At 50.5% G+C, this 22,418-nt stretch overlaps 1 protein-coding gene across 2 annotated transcripts in view; it reads right to left on the reverse strand.

Annotated features, from left to right (window-relative positions):
- The window catches only part of FGF13 (fibroblast growth factor 13), a 449,869-nt gene extending 434,258 nt beyond the window's left edge, over positions 1-15,611 (reverse strand). The window contains exon 1 of one of the 2 annotated variants that reach the window (XM_058713518.1): positions 15,393-15,611. In XM_058713518.1, coding sequence (XP_058569501.1) covers positions 15,393-15,441 — 49 coding nt within the window. In that variant the 5' untranslated portion in view covers positions 15,442-15,611. The remainder of the gene's footprint in view (positions 1-15,392) is intronic. The other variant, XM_058713521.1, reaches the window with a different exon arrangement.
- Between the last annotated feature and the right edge of the window lie 6,807 nt (positions 15,612-22,418).

A 22,418-nucleotide genomic window follows, 5' to 3' on the forward strand; every position in this document is an offset into this window, starting at 1 on the left:
GGCAGAAAGACAGGGAGACACAGGATCCGAAGCAGGCTCCAGGCTCTGAGCTGTCGGCACAGAGCCCGACGTGGGGCTTGAACCCATGAAATCATGAAATCATGAAATCATGACCTGAGCTGAAGTCGGACGCTTAACCGACTGAGCCACCCAGGCACCCCCCAAACTGAATATGTCAAGACAACTTCACCCATCAACTAACAAAATAAAAGAATCAACACTCACGTTCACAGCAGCATTGTTCACAAAACCAAAAGCTGGAAACAACCCCAATGCCCATTAATAGCTGACTGGATAAAGAAAACGTGGTATACACATATGTGATGGTTACTTTTGTGCATCATCCTGACTGGGCTAAGGGATGCCCAGAGAGCTGGCAAAACATTATTTCTGGGTGTGCCTGTGATGGTGTTTTCTGGAGGATATTACCATTTGAGTCAATAGACCAAGCAAAGAAGATGGCCCTCGCTAACGTGGGCAGGCATCATCCACCACGTTGAGAGCTCCCGCTAGAACAAAAAGGTATGGGGAGGGCAATTTCTCCCTATCTCCTCTCGAGCTGGGATGCCTGACCTCTCTCCTGCCCTCAAGATATTGGAGCTCCAAGTTCTTAGGCCTTTCAACTCTGGGACTTCCGCCAGCCCCCTCCCTCGGGCTTTCGGCCTTAGACTGGGAGTTACGCCATTGGCTTCCCCCTGGTTCCCACACCTTCATACTTGGACTGAGTTATGACACCGGCTTTCCCAGTTCTCTAGCTTGCAGACAGCAAAGCATGGGACTTCTCAGCCTCAGTAACCACGTGAGCCAATTCCTGTCATAAATACTCTCTTATATGGGGCGCCTGGGTGGTTCAGTTGGTTGAGCAACCGACTGCGGCTCAGGTCACGATCTTGCAGTTTGTGAGTTCGAGCCCCGCGTCGGGCTCTGTGCCGACAGCTCAGAGCCTGCTTCGGATTCTGTGTCTCCCCCTCTCTCTACCCCTCCCCTGCTAATGCTCTGTGTCTCTCCATCTCTCAACAATAAATAAACGTTAAAAAAATTTTTAAAAATACTCATATATATCTTTATCTATCTATCTATCTACATATATAGATGTAGACAGGTAGGTTCGGTTTCTCTGGAGAGCCCTAATACAACATGCATTGAAACATCCAGCCTTTTAAAAGGAAGGAAATTCTGACGCACACACACTACCACATGGACGAACCTTGAGGACATTATGTCAAGTGAAATAAGCCAGCCCCAAAAAGACAAACACTGTATGACTCCGCTAATATGAGGTATCTAGTCAAACTCTTAGAACCAGAAAGCCCCAGCTGCCAGGGGCTGGGGGAAGGGTTGGGGGTGGGGGGTGTTGTTTAATGAGTACAGAGTTTCAGTTTTGCGAGATGAGAAAGTTCCAGAGACAGGCTGCACAACAATGTCAATATACTTAACAGCGCTGAACCTTAGGCTTTAAAATGGTTGTCAAGATGGTAAATTCTATGTTATGTGTATTTCACCACAACTGGAAATAAAATACTAAAAAAGGAACATGCTATAATGATACTTGGAAGAGTGTCCTGAACCTCTACTCTAAGAAAAAGTGGTTACAGTATACAAAGGCCCCAAATGTTTAACTTGTATAGAAATACTCTATTCCTTCTAATGCAAGTTTCTTCATTTAATGCATAAATACAAAAAAAAAAAAAATGCAATGCCTCAGTTCTTTTGGTCACGGTAAGTCCAATGAGAGGAGATCAACATGCTTTTTAAAAATGTTCTTGCCTTCGTGGGGGAAAAACAATACAAGCAATCTTATTTAGGTCACAGTAGTTACTGTAAACATCCCAAGGAAAGCTTATTAATAACAGCCACCCACAAAGGACCTGGTTTCAACCATGGATGCCATGGAGTCGTTGGAAGAGAGAATTCAGAGGAGAGCATTTGCCCAGATTTTAAAAATTAGAATGTTAGCATCTTTTTTGTCGTTCAATTTGGATTTAGAAATAGCAAATAGAGCCAATATTTTAAATTAGGAATCTGGACTAGATGGGCGTCTGAAGGGCCTTCTGGCTCTAAATCATAACAATTGATTGCTTACTTGATTTTAAAAAAGTCAGCAAGCATCCTAAATTATGTATGCCAATCCCTGATTCTGCTATCAGTTGGGTAAAGGAGGCCACCTGCCCGGGGCCTATCGGTGTGGTTACTAGGAAATGCACCAAGCTACGACCTTGCCAGTAACCTGCTCTATGACCCTGGGCCTGGGCCCTGCCTCTCTGTGAGCCTGATTCCCTCTTCTCTGCAATGGGAAAGTTGGATCACACGGCTTTTATGGTGCCTTCCAGCCACTATAATCCCTGATTAAGAACCTGTGAAGCAATGGTAGTGAAGGCTGGAGAACATACCGCCGCACTGGAACTGCACTTAAAGATCACTGGGGCGCCTGGGTGGCTCAGTCCCTCAAGCATCTGACTTTGGCTCTGGTCATAATCTCACGGTTGGTGAGTCCGAGCCCCGCCTCGGGTTAACTCAAGCACTGTCAGTGTGGAGGCTGCGTGGGATTCCCTCTCTCCCCCCTCTCTCTCTGCTCCTTGCTCACTTGCACTCCCCCCCCCAAAAAAAATAAAAAATAAAAAATAAAAAATCATTAAAATGGTAAATTTTATGTTGGCTCTCCTACCACAGTAAAAAAGAAATAAAGAGAAATAAAATTTTTCAAAAACAACCGGGGAAACAAACACGGCCACTCTGGACAATAACTTAGAACTGTGGGAGACCCAAATGCTTCAACGAGAGGCCTCCAGGCTTAGCTTTTACTTCTTTATTTTGAATCAAGTAATCCTTGATCCCCAAAGAAACATTCAGATACGCCGGAGATGGTGCTATGAAAAGAAAAACTTTTCATAAGACAGGGGCTCTTTCAATACTGTAACTACCTCCCATTCGCCATCTGGGTCCAATCTGCGTATGTACAGCTTCCATGAACGGAGATTCACCTATATACCGTATGGTCAGGAGCCCCGCGCCCTGGCGAAAATCTCACTCTTGGTTGGTAAGGCGACTACTCTTATCTCCTCCAGCCACGGAAACGAAGCAACTCAGCCTCGGGCTCCAAGCAGGGGAACAAGTTCATTATCTTCTGTCAGGAATTTCAGATCCTAGGGAGATCTCCGGTGCACTGAGAATCAATACAAGATTTTCCCAGGGATTCAGTTTTGTGGCTCGTCTGGAGACAATGGCCTCAGAAAAGAGGATGGGCTCTCTTACTTCCTTTCCTCCCTTTTAGGGCATGCTGCCCTTTAAAGACATGCTCTTTGTTCTGTAAATTCAAAGGCTGCTTTTATGGCCAGTGGGGTGGAGGGAGAAAGCTGTGTGTTTCTGAAATGGTGAAATCTGTCAAAGTCCCAAAGGCTCCTGTGATACAAACCAGGTCATTCTATACAGCCCGAACCCCCAATTCCAGCAGGGGAAATAAAAACCATTTATAACTCAAAATAGCCAACAGTGGTAGGTCAATGCACTTGATTGGTCATAAACCAATTACAGGGACACTGCTTGGACCTAGCCCTGACTCAACCCTCACACTCCTCCCTCACACTCCCACCTCTTGCCAGATATAGACGGGAAAGTGGCATCCAAGAAGGGGAGCTCTCTTGCCCCCCTGCTCTGGACTGGCAAACGGATATCTGAGAAGCCCTATTCTCACCCCCTTTAGCCCACCACATGAACATCCACTGAGGTTCAAGCCACCAGAATGGCCGAAATATTTGAGTATTCACTTCTGCCATTCTAATAGCACCCCCAAAGTTCCCTCCCAGCCCTGCCCTCTCTGGAAGGGTCCGGGCTGTGAAATTCTCTCCCTTCCTTAGTTTCTCCTGCAAAGGAAGCAGTGAGGAAAAGAATGGATACCGCCAATAAGACAGAGAAGCCCGGAACAAAAAGAAGGAGGCTCTCAAACAGAACGTTTGCATGCGCAAGGTGAGTAGGGCTGTGGGGAAGTGAGAGGTTATTTAATTCAACCCAGGAGGAAACGGACGACCCCATCACACAGTTCATGAACAATGATGGGCCGAGACCTTAGGGCTCCAACTCACTTGAAAGTTCTGGAGATACTGAGCCCTTTGAGAAGGAGTTGAAAGCTATGGACCCCAATGGCCAACAAGTGCGCATTTACACCGACTTTCCAGGGGTCCTAGACGCTTGTTTACAATTTAGATTATCGAGCTCTCTTCCTAAGGTTCTGATTTAGCAGATCAGGAGGAAGGAGGCAGCCTGTTTTTTGCTAGCAAACCCTACAGGTGATTCTTCAGGCAAGCTTGAGAAACAGTGCTCCGAAGCAGTAAACCCCTAAACTGGCTGTGCCTGAGACTCAGCTGAGAGATTTATTGAAAACTATAGGTTCCTAAGCTTCTCCTGAATCAAATTCTCACGGTGGGGGACGTATGTGACAGGAAGCGAGGCCGATGCCCAGGCAGGTTCTGGAAGCTCTCGTCTAGCGGTCCCTGGACTGAAGATGAGTAACCTGTGTCTGACCCCCTGCAGGCTACCCCCTTGGCAGTCTGGCCTGCCCAGGGCCCCGGTGGCCACGACAGGCACCAGGTCCTTCACTGTTTGACACAGGACCGACACGGAGCAGGGCACCTGGTACAAGGATAGCTCGGTTTCTTCAAAGCAAACTTGCAAAATGTCAGCTCCACGAAGGCACAGACCGTCATCTATTCTGCTCACCACTGTATCCGCAGTGTCTATGGCATAACACAGGAAGTCCAATAAATATTAACACATGAATTAGTATAACTAAAATCCATTAAACTGGAGTGTGACTGTCAAATGTATGAATCTATAGATTTGTTTCTACGGCCAACAAGCCTGCTAATAACAACCCTTGAACTCGAGTAATCAATGTGAAAATCGCTACTATCTTAGTCGTGTAGGATCAATATCCCCATCGACCAAACTCTATGTAGCTGGCACTGTCTTTGATGTCTTCCACACATCTCATTCCATCTTTAAAATAGGCATGTGAGGAGTGCCCGGCAGGCTCAGTCAGTCAAGCGTCCTACTCTCGGTCATGATCTCATGGTTCGTGAGTTCGAGCCCCACATCAAGGCTCCGTGCCGACAGTGTAGAGCCTGCTTGGGATTCTCTCTCCGCCCCTCCCGCCACCCCACTTATCAAAATAAATAAATAAATAAATAAATAAATAAATAAATAAATAAATAAAGTTAAAAATTTTTGAACAAAAAAATAAATAAAATAGGCATGTGAGAAAAATGTAACTGTCTCCCGTTTTCGAGAGGCTTACAAAGACTATTTGCCCAAGATCGCACGGTGAGTAAGTACAGGAACTCACATGTGAACCCAGATCCCTAAAATCCATGCTTTTAACCGTGTAGCCACTTTTACATGGAAGATGGCCTGCTGTAAAGTAGAAATTATATCCCAAATTAAACTAGCAATATTAAATCCAGATGGAATGATGCTGCCATTCTAAGGGCTTTTGGTATGGTTTGGAGTTTCAAAGTAAAGGAACATTTAAAGAAACCTAGGAAGCTATGCTGACCCACTGAGGTTAAGTAACGCATTTACTGAGCCAGTGTTTTGGGAAAAGGACCCTTGAGGAGGTTACAATCTAGTTGGGGAGCTAGAACACAAGCAGGTGAAAAGTTCATCATGAGATTTATCCAAAATAGCCCATGAACAGAACACTGCCAGAAGCCCAGAGTAGGGAGTGAGCAGTTCCTGTGGGGAGGGCAGAAGAGAGGCTTCCTGGAGGCTGTGGCGTAAGCTGGGACGTGAAGAATCGTAACACGAAGAAATAATAGGTAGAGCATTCTAGAGCAAGCAACGGTAGGAGCCGGGGCAGAAAAGGCAGTTTGAAGACAAGAATATGAGCAATAAGTTGCTTATATTATTTTTATTATATGATTAGTATCATCACATATGTTCACTGTAGAGACGAAGTACAAATAAAAATAAACTATAAATATTCTATAAGCCAACCACCCAGAGATTCCTTTTGGTGTCTGTCCTTTCAGGATTTATTCTAAGTATACTGCGTGTCTATTTATTTAGACATACGCCTATTTGTGTACATGCATTTCATTTTATATTTACAGATGTACACATGCATATGTGTATCTTGACACATGCACATTCATATATGCACATTTATGAAATACCAGTAAGGTTTGTGGAGCCCAGGGAGATGGCTCTCTGGGTGGTGCAGAATGACTGTTCACTCGCACAGGGCACAAAATCACCTTCTCTCCTTCATCACCCCCAAGTCCACACCCAGAGTGCACACACTAAAAGAGACGGTGTGGACGATTATTGAACAACACAGAAAAACATTCTAGTATGTCGTTGAGAGAAAAGAGCAGGTTATATAGTATATACTGCATGATCCCACACATCCTTAAGGATAATTACCCACGTATATGCATGCATGCTACAATTCAGAGAAAAAAGACTGGAAGGAAAATCTCAGAAGCCTAACCTAGGAGGAGGAACCCTTGGATGAGATTTTCTGATCTATGCTCTTAAGATTTTCCAAACTGTCCCCCGCAAACGTGCATTCTCTTGTAATCCGGATGGGGAAAAAAAAAATCGGTGCGATGAAACATAGGCAAGGCAAGAGCACACAAATGAATTCAAATCGGGCCCCGAACGTACTGCTCAAGACGCATCCTGGGTTTCTGAGCAGCTAAAACCGAATTAGCATTGACCATCAGCCGGAGAAAGCAAAGCTCTCGCGTTGGCCGAGCCCCCGACTTCAAGGCTTTGATTGGGATCTGCCTTCCGCGTCCGCCCGCGGGGCGTCCGGCCGGTGGGTCGGGCGCGGCGAGGGCGAGGACGGCCCTGACGGCCGGAGGGGGACCCGCGGCCCCGCTTCCCCGGGCCCCGCCCGGCCGCCACCATCTTAAGGCCGCCTCCCACCGGCTGCAGCGCGCCCGCCGCCGCCGCCGCCGCCGCCGCCGCCGCCGCCGGGACGCGAGGCCGAGCCCTTCCCCCGCCTGCAGCCGCCCGCGCCGCCGCGGCCCCGGGAGCCGGAGCCCTGCCCCGGCCGCGGCTCGCTCCGCGGCGTCCCGACGCCAGCCGGCCGGGCCGCGGGCACCCGGGCCGGGGGGCACGGCCGGCCGCCGCCGCCTGGAAGGAGCTTCGTCATGCCCGGCGCCCGAGCAGCGCCTCGCCAAGTTTCACCTTCGGTGACACAACTTTTCCGTGTTTCTTTTTTAGGCAGCCGCCACATCACGAGGCTAATGAGCACACTGAGGTCTGTAATAAAGCCGCCGGCCAGGTCCGCGGCGACCGAGGGACGCGGGTAACCAGAACGGTCAGGGCTACGGTCCGGGCTCCCCCCCGCCCCCCCCCCCCAGCTAGTTGCAAAACAAATACTCCCCGGACCGACCGCATCGAGGAGCGTCCGGCCCTGCTTCCAGCAGAACGGCTCTCACATGGTTCCCTGCGCTCGGGAAACCACGCGCAAATCCCAGAGCTCTTGGAAGTCTTAATGTTCAACCCCACCCCCACCCCCACCCCGCCAGGGGACAGGCAGGCACACACACAGAGAATCAAAGTCAAAGGAAAAATAAGCAGGTCAATTCACAATACTTTCAAAGTCATGCTTGAAAGGAGATTCTGAAAATATCTATAGGCATATTCAAGAACTGCGCTCAGCCTGCCTTCTTTGGGTTGTTTACTTCGACTTTTAACAGCAAGCTAAATATTTTAGGAACTCGATCTGTTTACTCACCCCCCCCCCACCCTGGTTCAAGAGCAGTAGAAATGCTACCTCCACAATTCGGAGGGATTTTTGAGAAGCGGGTTTCACGTTTGTTATTCAACTTACCTATAACCACGCAATACACCCCTCGCCGTTAATTACGGCTGTTAAACACGGGTTCCGCAGAACAGCAACTACATGCTTCCGAACTTTGAGAACTATAATTAATATGCTCGTTCCAGGCGTGTGTCTCCATTAACGAGATATATTTTTGGAAATATTATCTAACTGAAGGCAGCATAAATAGTATAAAAAGTAAAGCTCACACTTTTTTTGTATTTTTTCCATTTAAAATGAATTACATAATAAGTAGTGAAAAGCCTCTTCCACGAAGCTACCCTTTTAAGGGGTGGATTTCTTCACTCAAGTCAATATAGCTATCAAGGGAGAAAATCCAGAAATGAGAATCCTCCAATGCGCCCAGCATCCCCTAAGGAACCTCATTCAGTTAATGAAACCACTGACATCTGTTGACAAGAAAAGGAGGGGGGAGAAAAGAGGAGAGGGAGGGAGGGAGGGAGGGAGAGGGAATAGGGTAGGGGTGAGAAAGAGAAGGAACTGAGACAGGATTCTGACAAGAGACAGACTGAAAGCGTATGCCATGTAACAGGGGGAAAAAAATAAACAATTGCGAGTTTTACACAGCAGTGAATTCAGAGGAAGTGTAATCTTTAGAACACAGGTGAAGCAAGTTCCCAGACGCAGCTCTGGAGCAAAGCACCATTATTTTCAAACTGACGGCTGCTTAAGTCAAAACTCACAGTCAGGACCAACTGAAGGAAGACACACAATGAAAAGTAAAAAGGCAGGATGTCCAAAGCCAAAGAGAATGAAGGGCAACCCCAAGGCAGGGCGGGGTTTCTCTCATCTCTGTGCACCCAGGGCCCAGCACAGTGCCTGGTAGGGAAAAGTCACTCAGCAGATGTTCAGAGATTCATGCAGCTGCACAAAAACCGCAGCCCTGGAGCAATCAAGCGTGCACGTATAGGCACACTCTTCCTAATCATGTCCACACTGGCCAACAGGAAGTCATTTTGTCTCTGTGCAAACCTGTGATTAGAAAAGAATCACCTGTGATGCCTAGGGAGCGCTATGACGCAGGGTTTAAGAGGTGGATTTGAAGTCGGTCAGACCTGGCTCAAACCCTCTACCGTCTTGCTAGCTAAGTGACCTCAGGCGGGCCTCGGTCTCTGAGGCTCAGTTTTCTCTTCTGTCAAATGGGAGTGATTATAGGGCATATATCTATCCTGGATAGACTGTTACGAAGAATACAGGAGATTTCGCGTCAAATCCCTTCGTGCTTAGAAAAACTGTTAAGACCCTAACCAAAATTATGTCTCCAACCAACCAAGGTGTCTGAAAGTCAACCAGAGACGGTAATTCCTTAAGCTCTGCCTCTGGCAATCCTTAATGAAGATGTAAGTATCCCCAGGCATCTATCGGATTAAGCCACAGGGAGACAGAGACAGAGCCTTTCTCTAACACACAGCTTTCTGATCTGACAATAAACTGGAAATGAACATAGCACAGTACCAAGGAGTTTTGGTACCTGCATTGCACCCTCATTCACTAATCACTACAACGCCAGTCAGTGTGTTAGGTCCCACCCACGACCTATGTGGCCTCGTCACGCTATGTTCGATCTGTAAGCTTCACTTTCTCATCTCTGAGTCTGCAAACACTAATCACTACTTTGTTTGGCTGTCATGAGGATTAAATGGGACATACGTAAAAATAATACATGGCTACTAAATAAGCACTCAATAATTTAGAAGCTACTATAATCATAACTGTGATCAGTACTGGCGCTGCTATTAAATGCTGAATCAAACCTACCCCTGCTTAAAGGAGATCCTCATCTGGCCAAGATCATTCCACAAGTACTCCTCATGGGCCTGCCAAGTCCAAGACCCTGTTGAGTGCCCTGGTGGGGGGCAGGGGAGGGGGGCTCCCAAGAAACCAGAGAAAGGGTGTTAAGTGGGTCCTGAAAGGAGAGGTGACTAGGTGGCAGAAACAAAGACTGCATACTGCTTGATTCCATTTATATGAAATTCGATAACAGGCAAAACTAAAACAGGGTGACCGAAATCAAAAGAGAAGTTGCCTCTGAAGAGGGAATGACGAGAAAAGAACACGCGAGAACCCTCTGGGGTGCTGAAAACCTTCTAGATTTTGATTTTGATGCTCATTACATGGGTGTAAACATTTGTCAAAGTTAATCAAGACGCACACTTAAGATCTGTGTATGGTACTGTGTATAATCTTCAATTACACAAAAGGAAATTGAGTTCATAATTTTTTTTTTTTTTTTAAATTAACTCTTTTCCAGTTCGGCCTCTGACCAGGCCTGCCTTTCATCGGAAGATTTTTTTTTTTTTCCTTTCTTCCTCGGCCCTCCTGACAGGATCCAGAAAGAACACACATGCTGAGAATTCCTTTAGGCCAAAGAGGGACTGTGCAAACCAAATCTGAGGTCTGTGCGGAAGGGTGAGAGCAGGCGGGCCAGGCAAGCAACCGGACTCATTCCAGCCCAACTGCACCTCCTAGGATATCAACCCAAACCTTCCACCAACAGAAGCCGGGGGTGCTGCCAGAGTTTAAAAGAATCAGGGACACCTACTACCCTCTGCCCTTTGCCTATGGAGGTCATTAGCCAGTGGCACGAATACCATTTCCATTTGAAAATCAATACTAAAAGCAATTTCGAAGGGCAGAGGCAGAGTAGGGCCTGGGGACTGCCTTCACCTCCAGTAATCCCAACGTATGGGGTCATCGTAATTGGCGCTTCATGTCTGTTACAAACCCAGGTCCTTAATAGAATAGTCCCCATTTCCAAAGTGGCAAGAATGCCGCATTAAAAAGATGTCAGAAATCCGATTCAAGTGCGCTTGTAGAACCAGTATATCGCAAACAGATAAGCTACATGAGAAGTTGGCGCGGACTAAGGTGAATCACGTTACTCAGTACAACAAACGCGAAATCCACTCCTCAGCCTGTGCTGAGAAATCCTGGGGCTAATGTGTCTTCTGGAGAGGCAAACAGAAATTGGTGACTGTCGACAATGATTTATGCAGACGTCTGTCTCCTCTACTAAATACTAAAACCACAGTATGTGCCGAATCCTTACATTTCAAAGAGCGTGTTAGTTTTGGCAAGGTAAGAGATGTGGGGGATGCCCTCCACCCGAAGTATTTTTAACTCATGGGGTTTTTTTTTTTTTTCTCTCCCTGAATTGTTTAATCGTGGCAATTATTTTCTATTCCTTTCAAATTTCTCAACTCCAAAAATATAAGCCATAACGAAGCAGACACTAGAAAGCCTTTTTATTGGATATATTTGAGGAGCTCCGACACATTCCGGTCGTTCCGTGTTGATTGTAATTCCCAGAATGAGGAGTTGATTTGAACATGAAGCAGCACAGCTGCAAAGAGACCATGTCCCAACTTGAAGCTGCTAAGGAAGAGCACTGGGGAGCGTGACGTGTCTTCTGCACCTATCCCCAAGAAGAGACGAACGTTCCTGATTCGAGATCTCCCTGGCCACACACCCTCACCGAGGCGGTGATCACTTTCGGCATAGAAGAAAACATGGCGTTTATGACACTCCATAAAACCACTGGTCTGTGATGATTTATTCACAAGGTGAAAAAACAGGTCCCTACACAAGCAAGAGGTAGATTATGGTTGTTCGTTTTTCAATAAGAGGTCACCAACGTCATGATTTCTTGTGGGTAAGATACCTCTAAACACCTGCTTCGCTGGGCCCACATCCGAGAAAGACACTTGACAGAAGTGATTACAGTAATCCACCAAGACCAAGATGATCTTTTGGAATGGCATTCGGGGTTCAATACTTGACATGCTGGCTGCCTGACCACAATGCCCTGTCCTTAGGAATGGTTAGAGACGCTATTGGAAAGGGCCAGGAAGGGAGGAGAAAATAAGCCGTGCCTGTAAATGCACGCTGGCACCACAATCCATTATAGCAACAGCTGTGCAAGTGGCTTCTTGGACTATGTGTGGAATTGTCCTCCATCACCAGCCTGACGCCAGACCATCTCACCAAGAGAATCCACAGCCCACGTCCCGTGGCCTTGAAACTCGCCTGGCTGAGATGGCTCTCCATAAGCACAAGGGGGGGAAAGGTGGTTCAAAAAACACACCCAACTCCCGGCAGGTAATTGCAAGCCAAATGGCACTTTGGAAATCAAGAGTTGGCTAGCACTTTTACTCAGTCCAGGGATGATTTGGTGTTATCTGTAGCAGGCTACATGTTTTCTGAACGCCACAGAACACAGTTGCAATAAACCAGACACAGCCTCAACCGAGTGCTTTTCCAACAAAGAACTGCCGAAAAGATTTTATGTGACAGGGTAGAGAAGGGTGAGTCAAAGCTAAGTGAATATCCACTTCCACAAACAAATGTTATGCTTTCTTCTTCCCTGAAATGGAAACAGGTCCTCCTGTTCAGAAGCTGAGTGCTACTAGCTATATACACATCTGCCAACGTAAAACTTCATGCAAAGCCGAAATAAATGCAGGAAAGGTGATATGCTACACAAGAGGCCATTTTAACAGTTTCAAACAGAATCGAGATTCCCCCCCTCCCCACCACCCACAAAAGAGGACAGACTATCTTGTCTGGCTACGTTACCGAAAAGATTATGGAAAAGATCATGGCCCATCGCTGAGACTGGTCTTAACCCCAACGAGTTGAAAAAAACATCATTTAAAGACAATTGGCAATTTATGTGCTCTGAAAGCCCTATTTCATTCAGCAGCACAAAATAACTTACTGATTACCTACTATCTGTGCTTTCAAAACTCTGGAAACACTATAATCTACTATAATCTTCTATGTAGTTACGATAGGCTGTGGGCATGAACCCCAAATGATGGGGTGGGAGGCTGAATTTAAATGAACAGTAGGCTCTGAAAACAGATTATGAAATTCATTCAAATGACTGACTTGATTCCATCATCTGTCACACTGTTGTTCGAAATCAAATGTGTGTATATTCAAAGTATCTGTTAAATGTTCAATCCTACATCTCGCCATGTTGCAAAGGGTGTGCACGTGAGTTTCCTAAACTTAAAAAAAATCAAAAATGGCCCATACGTAGGAAATTTGTAAATAACCAAACCTCTTTATGAATATGGTCAGAAAACTTTCTCGGTTAAAAATAGAAATAGAGCTGGTATCTTTCGTCTCTAACAGAAAAAGTAGTCTTCAAAATCTGGTAGGGTAAGGCTTTTAACATACTTGAAAGGAGAAAATACTAACGAGTATTACGCACTGGCTATTTTCAAAATGCTCTAAATTCAACAACCAACGGAGGCAAAAATGGGACTTCGGCTCTCAGCAGCCATAAGATTCCCATCTCCTAGGGAAAGGTAACTCCCTTCTTAAAAGTTGCCTTATCAAATTACTTTAATTTCTTCTAATTACAACCATAATTCCAAATGCTAATTACATAATTCCCGCAGAGAGGTATTCGGTTTCAAATGTGGTGAGTCAACATGAGAAAATGTTATGACATACGCCTAGTAAAAATTTTCACCATGGAGTTACAAAAACCTGTCCTGATGTTTCCAGACCTGTTACTCCATTCTGGACGGTTGGAAATTACATTCCTAAACCACCAACTCACTTTCCACGAGTGAATTTGGATTCAGGGTCCTCCCAAAGGTCACCTGAAATAAACCTTAGGTAACCACCTGCTGGAAATCAGGAACCAAAGTTCCAGAAACAAACCTGAAATACTCCCAGCTTCAGAAAGGAAATCACTTCCCTAGATCAATGTGGTGCTACAATCTTCTTCCATTGTGGTTACCTCTCTGGGTCCTGGTTACCTCTCTGGGTCCTCATCGCAAAACAAAACCTTTTAACAACTCTGAAGTCATTTTCTCTTAAAGGTACAAATGCCTGTTTAAGACAAACCACAATTAGGAAAGCTCTGGAAATGCACACTCAAGAGTTCCACTTTCTAAGTGACTGTTTCAATTCATCTGCGCACCTCCAACAGCCAGCAGCTATGAGCGGGTCCCAAGGGGCTGAACTCTAGCCTTGAGCCAGGCCAGTGGCAACACAGACCCTTAGGACAACGGATCTATACTCCCTACAAACTTCCGGGCCTTTCTTCAACGCTTCGCCTAGTGGGAAGAGATCGACTCCATTTAGAAACAAGGATAAAGGCCCTGAGCTGAAGACTCTGACAACTTTCAGCGGGGGAGGGCTGGTGCTGCCCTAGAATCTCCCGGGAAAGCAAGCTCTGAGATGGGGAGAGGCGAGAAGGAGGAGATGAGAAAAAGGAATAGGGACAGGAGTGGGAGGGAAGGGGGCCCCAGGGTGCAGGGAGGGATTAGGGCCCCGTGAACGAAAGGTGGGGCTCCCTCGCTGCAGCCCCACTTCCGCAGCGTGGACTCTGGACTCGGTGTGGGTCGCTGCGGTTCAGCGTGCCTGGGGCCCTCCGAGCCGGTCCGACCCGCTCCAGTGTCTCCTCTAGAGCCATTCCGGACACTTGAGTCCAAGGCACCTGCCTTTTCCCAACTGCTCTTACCACACCCCTCTCTGCGCCTCTCCCTGCACGCGGGTCTCCAAGGATGCTACCTCCAGTTTACGTCCCTGAGCTAAGCCGGGTCCTTAGCAAGGCAACAGCTAACGCTGGCGGGGGTCGGGGCGGGGGTCGGGGCGGGCGGGGGAGACGCCCCCACCTTCCTTCTGAGTTCTCCCCAGTGTGAGCCCTTCTCTGCTGCGCCTCCCCAACCCGCCGGTGGGAGGCCCCAGGCCAAGACGCACACTCCGGGGGACCGGCGGCCGGGAGCCCCGGGCCAGGTGGCTGAACCCCAGACAGCGGAGGGAGGGGACTCCCCCCTCCCGCGGAGGCCCGCTCCCGCTGGGCACTAGTGGCGAGGGGACAACAGCCTTTGTTCTCCCGGGGCTTGGCGAGGCTGCGCTGCCGAGGCGCAGCGCGGGCGGCGCCGGGGCACCCGGATTGCTCACTTTTGCACGCGGCGTGTCGAAGGTTGCAAGCTCCCGCCTTCTGGGGAGGGGGTAGAGACTTGGGGAGTAGGGGATGTGAGGGGGAAAGGAGCGTGGGGGGAGGGGTCTCGCGTCTCGGCCAGGCTCTTTGTTTGCATTGGGGGCGGGGAGAGGGGGTTGGAGGTGGATTGGAGCTTGGGTCTGTGAGAGTGGGGCAGATTCCTGAGTATGTCACCATGTTGCACCCGCGCAGCACACATAATGCACACTCGCGCACACGCACACACAGGCACTCGCACGGATAGGCGGCCGGCCGGCAGCAGGCAGCGCTGTTCCGGCGCTCCGGGCTGCAGCAGCTCCGGCCGCCCGCAGCGCCACCACGGTGCGTCCAGAGGGGGAGTGGAAGAGGCTGGAGGCACTCGCGGGGCGACAATTCCACGAGGAAGGAGGGAAAGTGGTGCGACCCCAGCCCCCCTCCCCCAGCGGCCCGGCCCCCCTTTCTCGCCCGGGGTCGCAGAGGTCACGGGCAGCTTAGGCTCCGGCACGGAGGCAGGGAGGCAGCGAGCCGCCGAAGGGCGGCGCGCACGCGAAGGGGCGAGGGAAACCAAGGGAAGGGAAGCCGGCGGGCGGGCTGGCTTACCCTTAGAAGCATCTTTCTCCTCTTTGGGCTTGGTCACCTTTCCACTCATAGATCCCAGCTTGCTTGACAAGGGTCGCCCAGGAGACGGAAGTCCTCGCCGAGCGGGCCGGACTTCGGAGAGTGCTTAGGGCGGCAAGTCGCGACCGCAGCCTCCCCTCGGTGTGGCTCGGGGCGGGATCCGCTTTTCCCCCACCGCTGCCGCCGCCGCCGCCGCCGCCGCCGCCGCTGCCTACGAGAGAGTGGGGAGGAAAGGAGAGGGGTGAAGGAGGAGCCGCCGCCGCCGCCGCCGCCGCCGCCGCCGCCGCCGCCGCCGCGAGCCCGATCGGCCGGCCGCGGGAGGAGCCGCTCGCCTGGCTCCAGAAGTGAAGAGACAAAGCGGCGCGGCGCTCCCTCCGCGCCCCGCGCCTGCCGCGCCCGCCCAGGGCCGCGCTCGCAACCCCCGGGGCCGCCGGGAGGTGCGGCCGGGACTCCCGGCTCCGCCGCCGGCCTCCCCGGGCTCCGCGCGGGCCGCTCGCCGGGCCGGCGCGGGCCGCGCGGGGAATCGCCCGGGTGGGCTGCCCGCGCGCCGGCGGGCTGCTCTCCCCCGCCCCCTCCCCCCCACCTCCCGATCCGCTGCGGGCCGCCAACTCCATCAAAATAAAGACCCGAGGAAGGCTGAAAACAATCAAAACAAAGACGAAAATATTCACTTAAAAATAACGAGCCTCCCCGAAAGGGAAATGTTTGAACATGTGATGAGCAACGTGTGAGCCTGTTACACCGCAGAGCCGCGCAGCTCGTCGCCCGCGGGGAACCGAGAGGGGAGGGTCGCCCCTTTCTTTCTGTTCCGTCCGTCTGCAGGTTGCTATTCTTTTGCCCCCAGGGGGGACCCGAGCGGCTCGCGGGCGGAGGAGCGGGAACCGATGGCCCTTACCTGCTCTCTCCCTCCACCCACACCCCCTCGGAGCTCGCCCGCTCCCTCGCTCGCGCTCTCCTTCCCCAGAACTCTCCGGTCCCAGAGAGCCGCGAATTCAGCCCGCGGCGCCTTCTATATAAACGGCAAGGTGTGGGCACGCGGGGGGGCGGGGGCCGGCGAGGGCGGGGCCCGCACGGAGCCGCCTGCCGGCTGTAGTAAAAGGAGAGCTCGGCAGGGGCGCGCCGACGTCAGCCGCCGGTTGGCAAAACCCCGGCGAGCCCGGCGGAGAGCGGGCGAGCGTGGCGGCCGGGCGTCCCCGGGCCCCCCGCCCCGGGCGGGCAGGGCCTGCGGGCGCCGCCGGAGCGGGCTCGCGCTCCGGGGCCGCGGAGATCGAAGCCCGGCGCCCCCCCGCCCCCCCCGCCGCCCCGGTTAGCCCCTCTGCTCCCCGGGCCCGCGCTAGTCGCCACCTACACTTTGGGGACTCCGGCTGTCGGCAAGTGCCCGCACCGAGCGGTGGAATCTCAGTCCGGGAGGGAAGTCGGCGACTCCTCGCCTCCGGCCGGCCGCCCAAGTTGAGGCAGCCGGGCTCTCCCCGGCAGGGAGAAGGGCGCGCTGGGATCTGGGTGTCACTGGGGCAGAGAGTGAAACTGACCGCGGCGGCTGCCACCTCCCACTCCCACCTCCACCCCCACACGCAGGCCCCTCCTCCTAGGGCTGAGCGCTCTGGTTGGCAAACTGGGCGCAAAAGAGCGCCCACCATGCGGGAGAGCCAGCCCCAACCAAACGGAGTGAGGTGGCAACTGGGAGCGAGTGCTGGAGAGGGAGGAGTGGGGTGGCACGTCGCCTGGGGCACGCCGGTGACAAAACGCGGGGAAGGTCCCCGAAGATTTGAACTAGAAGGGAAAACTGCCCGGAAATTGCACCAGAGGCGGCGATTGGGGTGGGAGAAAGACCCAAGGAAAGGGATGGAGAGACGGCGGGAGTCTGGAACGAGCCCTAGGGCGAGCTGGGAAACCCTTTCCGCCCCCTCCCCCACTCATGGCCCCTGTCCAGGCGCGCGGATACCCTGAGGTTCGGGGGCTGGGGTGGGTGGCCCGGCTAACACGACCCGGTCCTCAGAGCCGTCCATTAATCAGACCAGAGGCTCCAGCCTGGCGGAGGAGACTCGGCAGCGACTCCCACGCAGAGAATCCGTTTCCCCTGGTCCCACCCAACTCCACCCGATCCTTAATTCGGTTTCGTTAATGGCATTAAACCAGGCAGAGAAATTATATAGATGGATTAGTCCCAGTGAATCCCAAGCGGTAACTCAATTACAAGAGCCTGCTGTGGCTTTCAAGACCAAGAGAGTGGGGCTGCGGCCCAAGCCTGCCTGGGTCTAAAGGTCGACAACCTTCGAAACTCAATTTGCAGCCCTCAGTCCTGGGGCTGGGAGGAACTCCAGGTCTGTTTTTCCTGTAAATTATATCTAATAATCTGGAGGCTGATGACACAATGTGATTATCCACCCCAAGCTTGGACCATTAATTAATACCAGTACTTGGGGAAAGGAGGAATTTCTCTTCAAATGACCGGAAATCAAAGGGGGCGGAGACTTGGGGGAGTTCAGAGGAAAGGTCCAGGGGATGCGGGTAGAGTCCTTAGACCGTGGACACCCAACTGTCCATTACCATGGATTTAGTGCCTATCTTGCGGCCAAGCCGCAGGCTAAAAGCTTTACATCATTATCTTCGTCTTCACAACAGCCCTAGGAAGTGTTGGTACTGTTATTTCCATTTTACAAATGAGAACACTGAGGCTCAGACAGGTTAAGTAAACTTGCCTGGAGGTCACACAGCTGGTAAGTGAGGAAGTCTGGACAAAAAAAAAAATACAAAACAAAACCAAAGAGCCAAGACAGGAAACAGACGAGTCTCTTCAAACTCTCTTAACGCGCGCACCCACACACACACCCACACCCACACACCCCTATTGTGTACACATAACATTTTCTTTGTCCACATATCCCCAGTAAGCAACAAGACCTTCTTTGGGGAGAAAGGTCAGTCTCTGTCTTAGGAGATATTAAGCATGATACTTATGTCCATCCCGAGCATCTCAGCTTTCCTGCAATATTAACATTTCCAGGAAAGGTCTTTGCACAGATAAGGCCTCCCCTTCCCCCTCCAAACCCTATCCACCAATGGCACCTCCAGCAAAGGTAACGTTCCTGAAAGTCAGATATATCACCCTGTTCCTCGAAGGACACGAAGAGTTAACATATAAGTAAACCTAGGTTAGTTAATATGACTCGGATGAGTTGAAGAGATGTCTGTTTCAGAGTGTTGGTGGAATCTGTCTACCCACGGACGCAAACGGGTAAAATAAAGTGTCTCTTCACCATAAACCACCCTGCAAAAGAAATAATCAGAAGAAAACAGACACCTCATGCAAGAACCATATAGTGACGTGTGCCCATATGGGGGCAAATCAGGGACATTGTAAGTGCATGCATTCATGCCAGAGAGCAAGGATTACGAAGTGCCAGGATAAGCAATCTCGTCTAAACAAAGCTAAAGACCCTAGTAGGGAGGTCACAGCCAGGCTCTTTTGCAGAAGCCATGGGGGCTTTCCCCTTTTCAAAGTCCTGTGAGATGTTTCATATTAACAGAATGTTGTGGGTATTGGCTCAGAAAGGCACGCTCCAGTGCCAGCCCCCAAGCTACTTGGTAACCTGGGCTGGTCAGCTGGAAGACGATCTGCCACCTGTGTGAGGGTGTTTAGGGTGTCGTCTGTTCCCCACAACCACGTGGAGTGGTCTTGACGCATCTCAACAAATCCCTGGCTTAGTCGCTAACACTTTCTCTCCCCCACCCAGATCCTTCTGCCCCTTCCCGCCACGGTAGAAGTACCTTCACTTCTCAGCCTAGCAATTGGCAGGACCTGATCCCTTCTCACTGCCTTGTCACTATGGTCACGTGGTCCTGTCCATCTTGTTTCCGCCCATCCTATGAGGGAGAGCTCCATAGATCTGATAAAATATGGCGCACGGGGGTTATCTGGTGCAGTTGAGTAACTTGGGCCTGGAATGAAAGCAATACGCTAAAGCAGAATGCCGCGTGGCTACACCTCTACAGAGGGCTGGGTGTTTTCCAGAGTAAGGGGCAGAGGCTTGAGTCTTTGGAAGGGAGGTGGAAAAGGTCCTGGAAGTCTCATTCTTTTGGCCCTATCATCGTTCTGGTGTCTGGTTCGTGCCAGTCCCCAAATGCCTCAAGACACCGGCCTCTGGATTCCAGGTTTGCTCACTAGAGCTCTGAAAGGCATATCATTTCTGATTCAAACCCTACAGTGTTCATCTATATCACCATTCAAGATTGCTTTTGATCGGGGGGGGGGGGGGGGCGCCTGGGTGGCTCAGTCAGTTGGGTATCAGACTCTTGATGTTGGCTCAGGTCACGATCTCACAGTTGGTGATTTCAAGCCCAGCATCGGGCTCTGCACTGAAAGAGTGGAGCCTGCTTGGGATTCTCTCTCTCCCTCTCCCTCTGCCCCTCCTATGCTCTCTCTCTCACTCAAAACAAACAAACAAACAAACAAACAAACAAACTTAAAAAAAAAAAAAAGATTGCTTCCAATCGGAATCTTGTTTCGAATTTCTGTGATGAAAGACTTGGGTAAGAATCTCCAAAGATGGTCACTGTGGCAGTTTTAAAACATGGTCACTGGACGCTATGACCTCTCCCCTTGATCCTGGATAGGCTTGTAGCTGCTTCGATCTATAGAGTATGGCAGACGTGATGTGCTTACTCTTAGGCTACATTACCAAAGGCCATGCAGTCAGTTTCTGCCGGGCCCTCTTGGGACGTCTGTTCTGCGGAAAGCCAGCCAGCCACCGTGCATGAAATCTGCCTACTCTGGGCTCACCGGTTGACCCCGCTAGCTGACAGCCAGCGTTGATCACCAGCCAAGCAAGAGAACCACCCTGGGTGTCCAGCCCAAACCACCACGTGACTGCAGCCCCAGCCGACATCTGATTGCAACCTGGTGAGAGACCCCCTCGGCGGAGAACTCTTCATTGGAGCCCTTCTCAAGTTCCTAGCCCGTAAAGTTCTGAGCAAAATTAAATGGATGTTCTTGGCTGCTAAGTTTTAGGGTATTAAGCTATACAGAAACAGCGAGCAACAATTTCTCCTGATCCCGTAGGCCTATGCCACTCCACCCTCTAGAGGTGAAGTCCCCTTGAATCCAGGCTGGCCTCGTGACTTGTTTTTACCCATAGAATGTGGCCGAAGTGATGCTGTGCCAGTTCAACGCCTCGCCTGCCAAAGATCTGGCAGGTTCTCCTTTTTCCCTGGGGGAAGCCAGGCACCATAAGAAGGCAGATACCCTGAGACCTCTGATGTGAGGAAGCCCAAGGGGGTGATATGGAGACGTCACGGGACATGAGGAACCCGGCCGATGGCGAGAACAGAACTCCAGACATGGCCCCAGTCAAGCCAGTCCAGCCAGCTTCCAGCCTTCTGAGCCACGAGGCCCTAGACTTCATGGAGCGAAGAGCCATCTTGCCGCACCCTGTCCAAATTCCTGACCCACAGATTTACGTGCAAAATGGTTGTTTTAAGCCACTCAGTTTTGGGGTGAATCGTTACATACAGAAATAGATCACTGACATGCAAATCCTAGAACCATTTTGGGACCAACATGTCTCCGTTCCTTGGTTTTCTTACGGACTGGAATGGGTTTTTAGAGTGGGTAAAAGTTATAAGACAGAGGGAGGTCAATGATTTATCCAAAAACAGCTTAATACTAAGACCTTTCCAATCTACATAAATGTGGTTTTCTGCCTCTCTTGAAATCGAACATTTGGACCGTTATGATGCAATACTGGGATGCCACTCAAGAATGAACATCTTTAAGGGACACCCGGCTGGCTCAGTCAGAAGAACACACGACTCTTGATCTCAAGGTTTCGAGTTTGAGCCCCACGGTAGATGTAGAGATTACTAAACAAAAAAAAAGTAAATAAACTAAAAAAAAAAAAAAAAGAATGAACATCTTTAAATGTTTTATCACTTTCCCGTCCAGCGAAGGAGGAAACAATGAGCTACTGCTTGTTCAAGGATTCACTCTGGCTCCCCAAGAAGGAACATCACCGGGCAGCATCGGTTTTCCACCCAGGATCTCTAGCATTCCATAGCACGTGGAATCTGCCGGGTCAGGAGAAGCAGGTGCCCTTGATGTTCTCTACATCAGAAATCTCTACATCAGAAACAGAAGACCTAGCCATCATCCCTCCCAGCAAATAACGCACCAAAGACTTCGGGTCACGTCAGTTTCCAGAAGATTTTCAAATAGCCTCATGGTTTTAAATACTGGGTTTCTTGTTTTGTGGTAACGTTTATCCCCATGATGCCACGCTATACTCAAGGCGACCCTGAGTTAGTGACTGTTATTATCTCCGTTTTCCAGGTGAGGACACCGGCTCAGAGAGGTGAAGGTTGCAGGGAAAAGGGACACGCAGGATTGAGACGCGAGGAGCACCTTCCGCTTCCAAAGCCCCCATCTTTCCACCATAGGACCCTGCGTATTTTCTAAATGCTCTGGAATAATTAGTGCCTCTAAAATTTCCCCAAAGAGAAAGCCAAGCGTGACGGCAAGAGCAGAGATCTTGGGGCCCTACTGGGCTTTCATTCATCTCCTGTCAACACCTGCCATCTGTGTGGTAGACGGGGACAGACGTGTGCCACCCAGTTCCTCCGCCGAAGCTTTGCTGGGCCTGCTTTGTGGTTCATCTTCACCCTCTGCCCAACCCTGCCTCCTCCTGCCTTCCTTGCACGGCCACTGACCCCTAATGAATATTTTCCGTCACAAACGTCACCTGCTTCAGAGATGGCAGCCTGGGACTGGTCTCTTTTTCCCTCCAACCCTGTCTTTTTTCGTCCAGGCTTTTGACAGAGAGATTCTGAGCATCTTCCCCTTCCTCTGCCAGTTTAAGTGATCCTTTGCCTCCCACTTCCCTATCTTCTTGGGATGTGGCCTGGAGCCTTCTTTGGAGCTCCAGGGTTTGGGGCTTGGATTTCTACCTCCCCGCAGAGCACTGGTCCCCAGCTGGGACTGTAAATAACTGTGAACACTTCAGGGAAAGGAGAGCA

Source organism: Neofelis nebulosa, chromosome X (assembly GCF_028018385.1).
Source record: "Neofelis nebulosa isolate mNeoNeb1 chromosome X, mNeoNeb1.pri, whole genome shotgun sequence".
In the NCBI taxonomy this organism is placed as follows: Eukaryota; Metazoa; Chordata; class Mammalia; order Carnivora; family Felidae; genus Neofelis; species Neofelis nebulosa.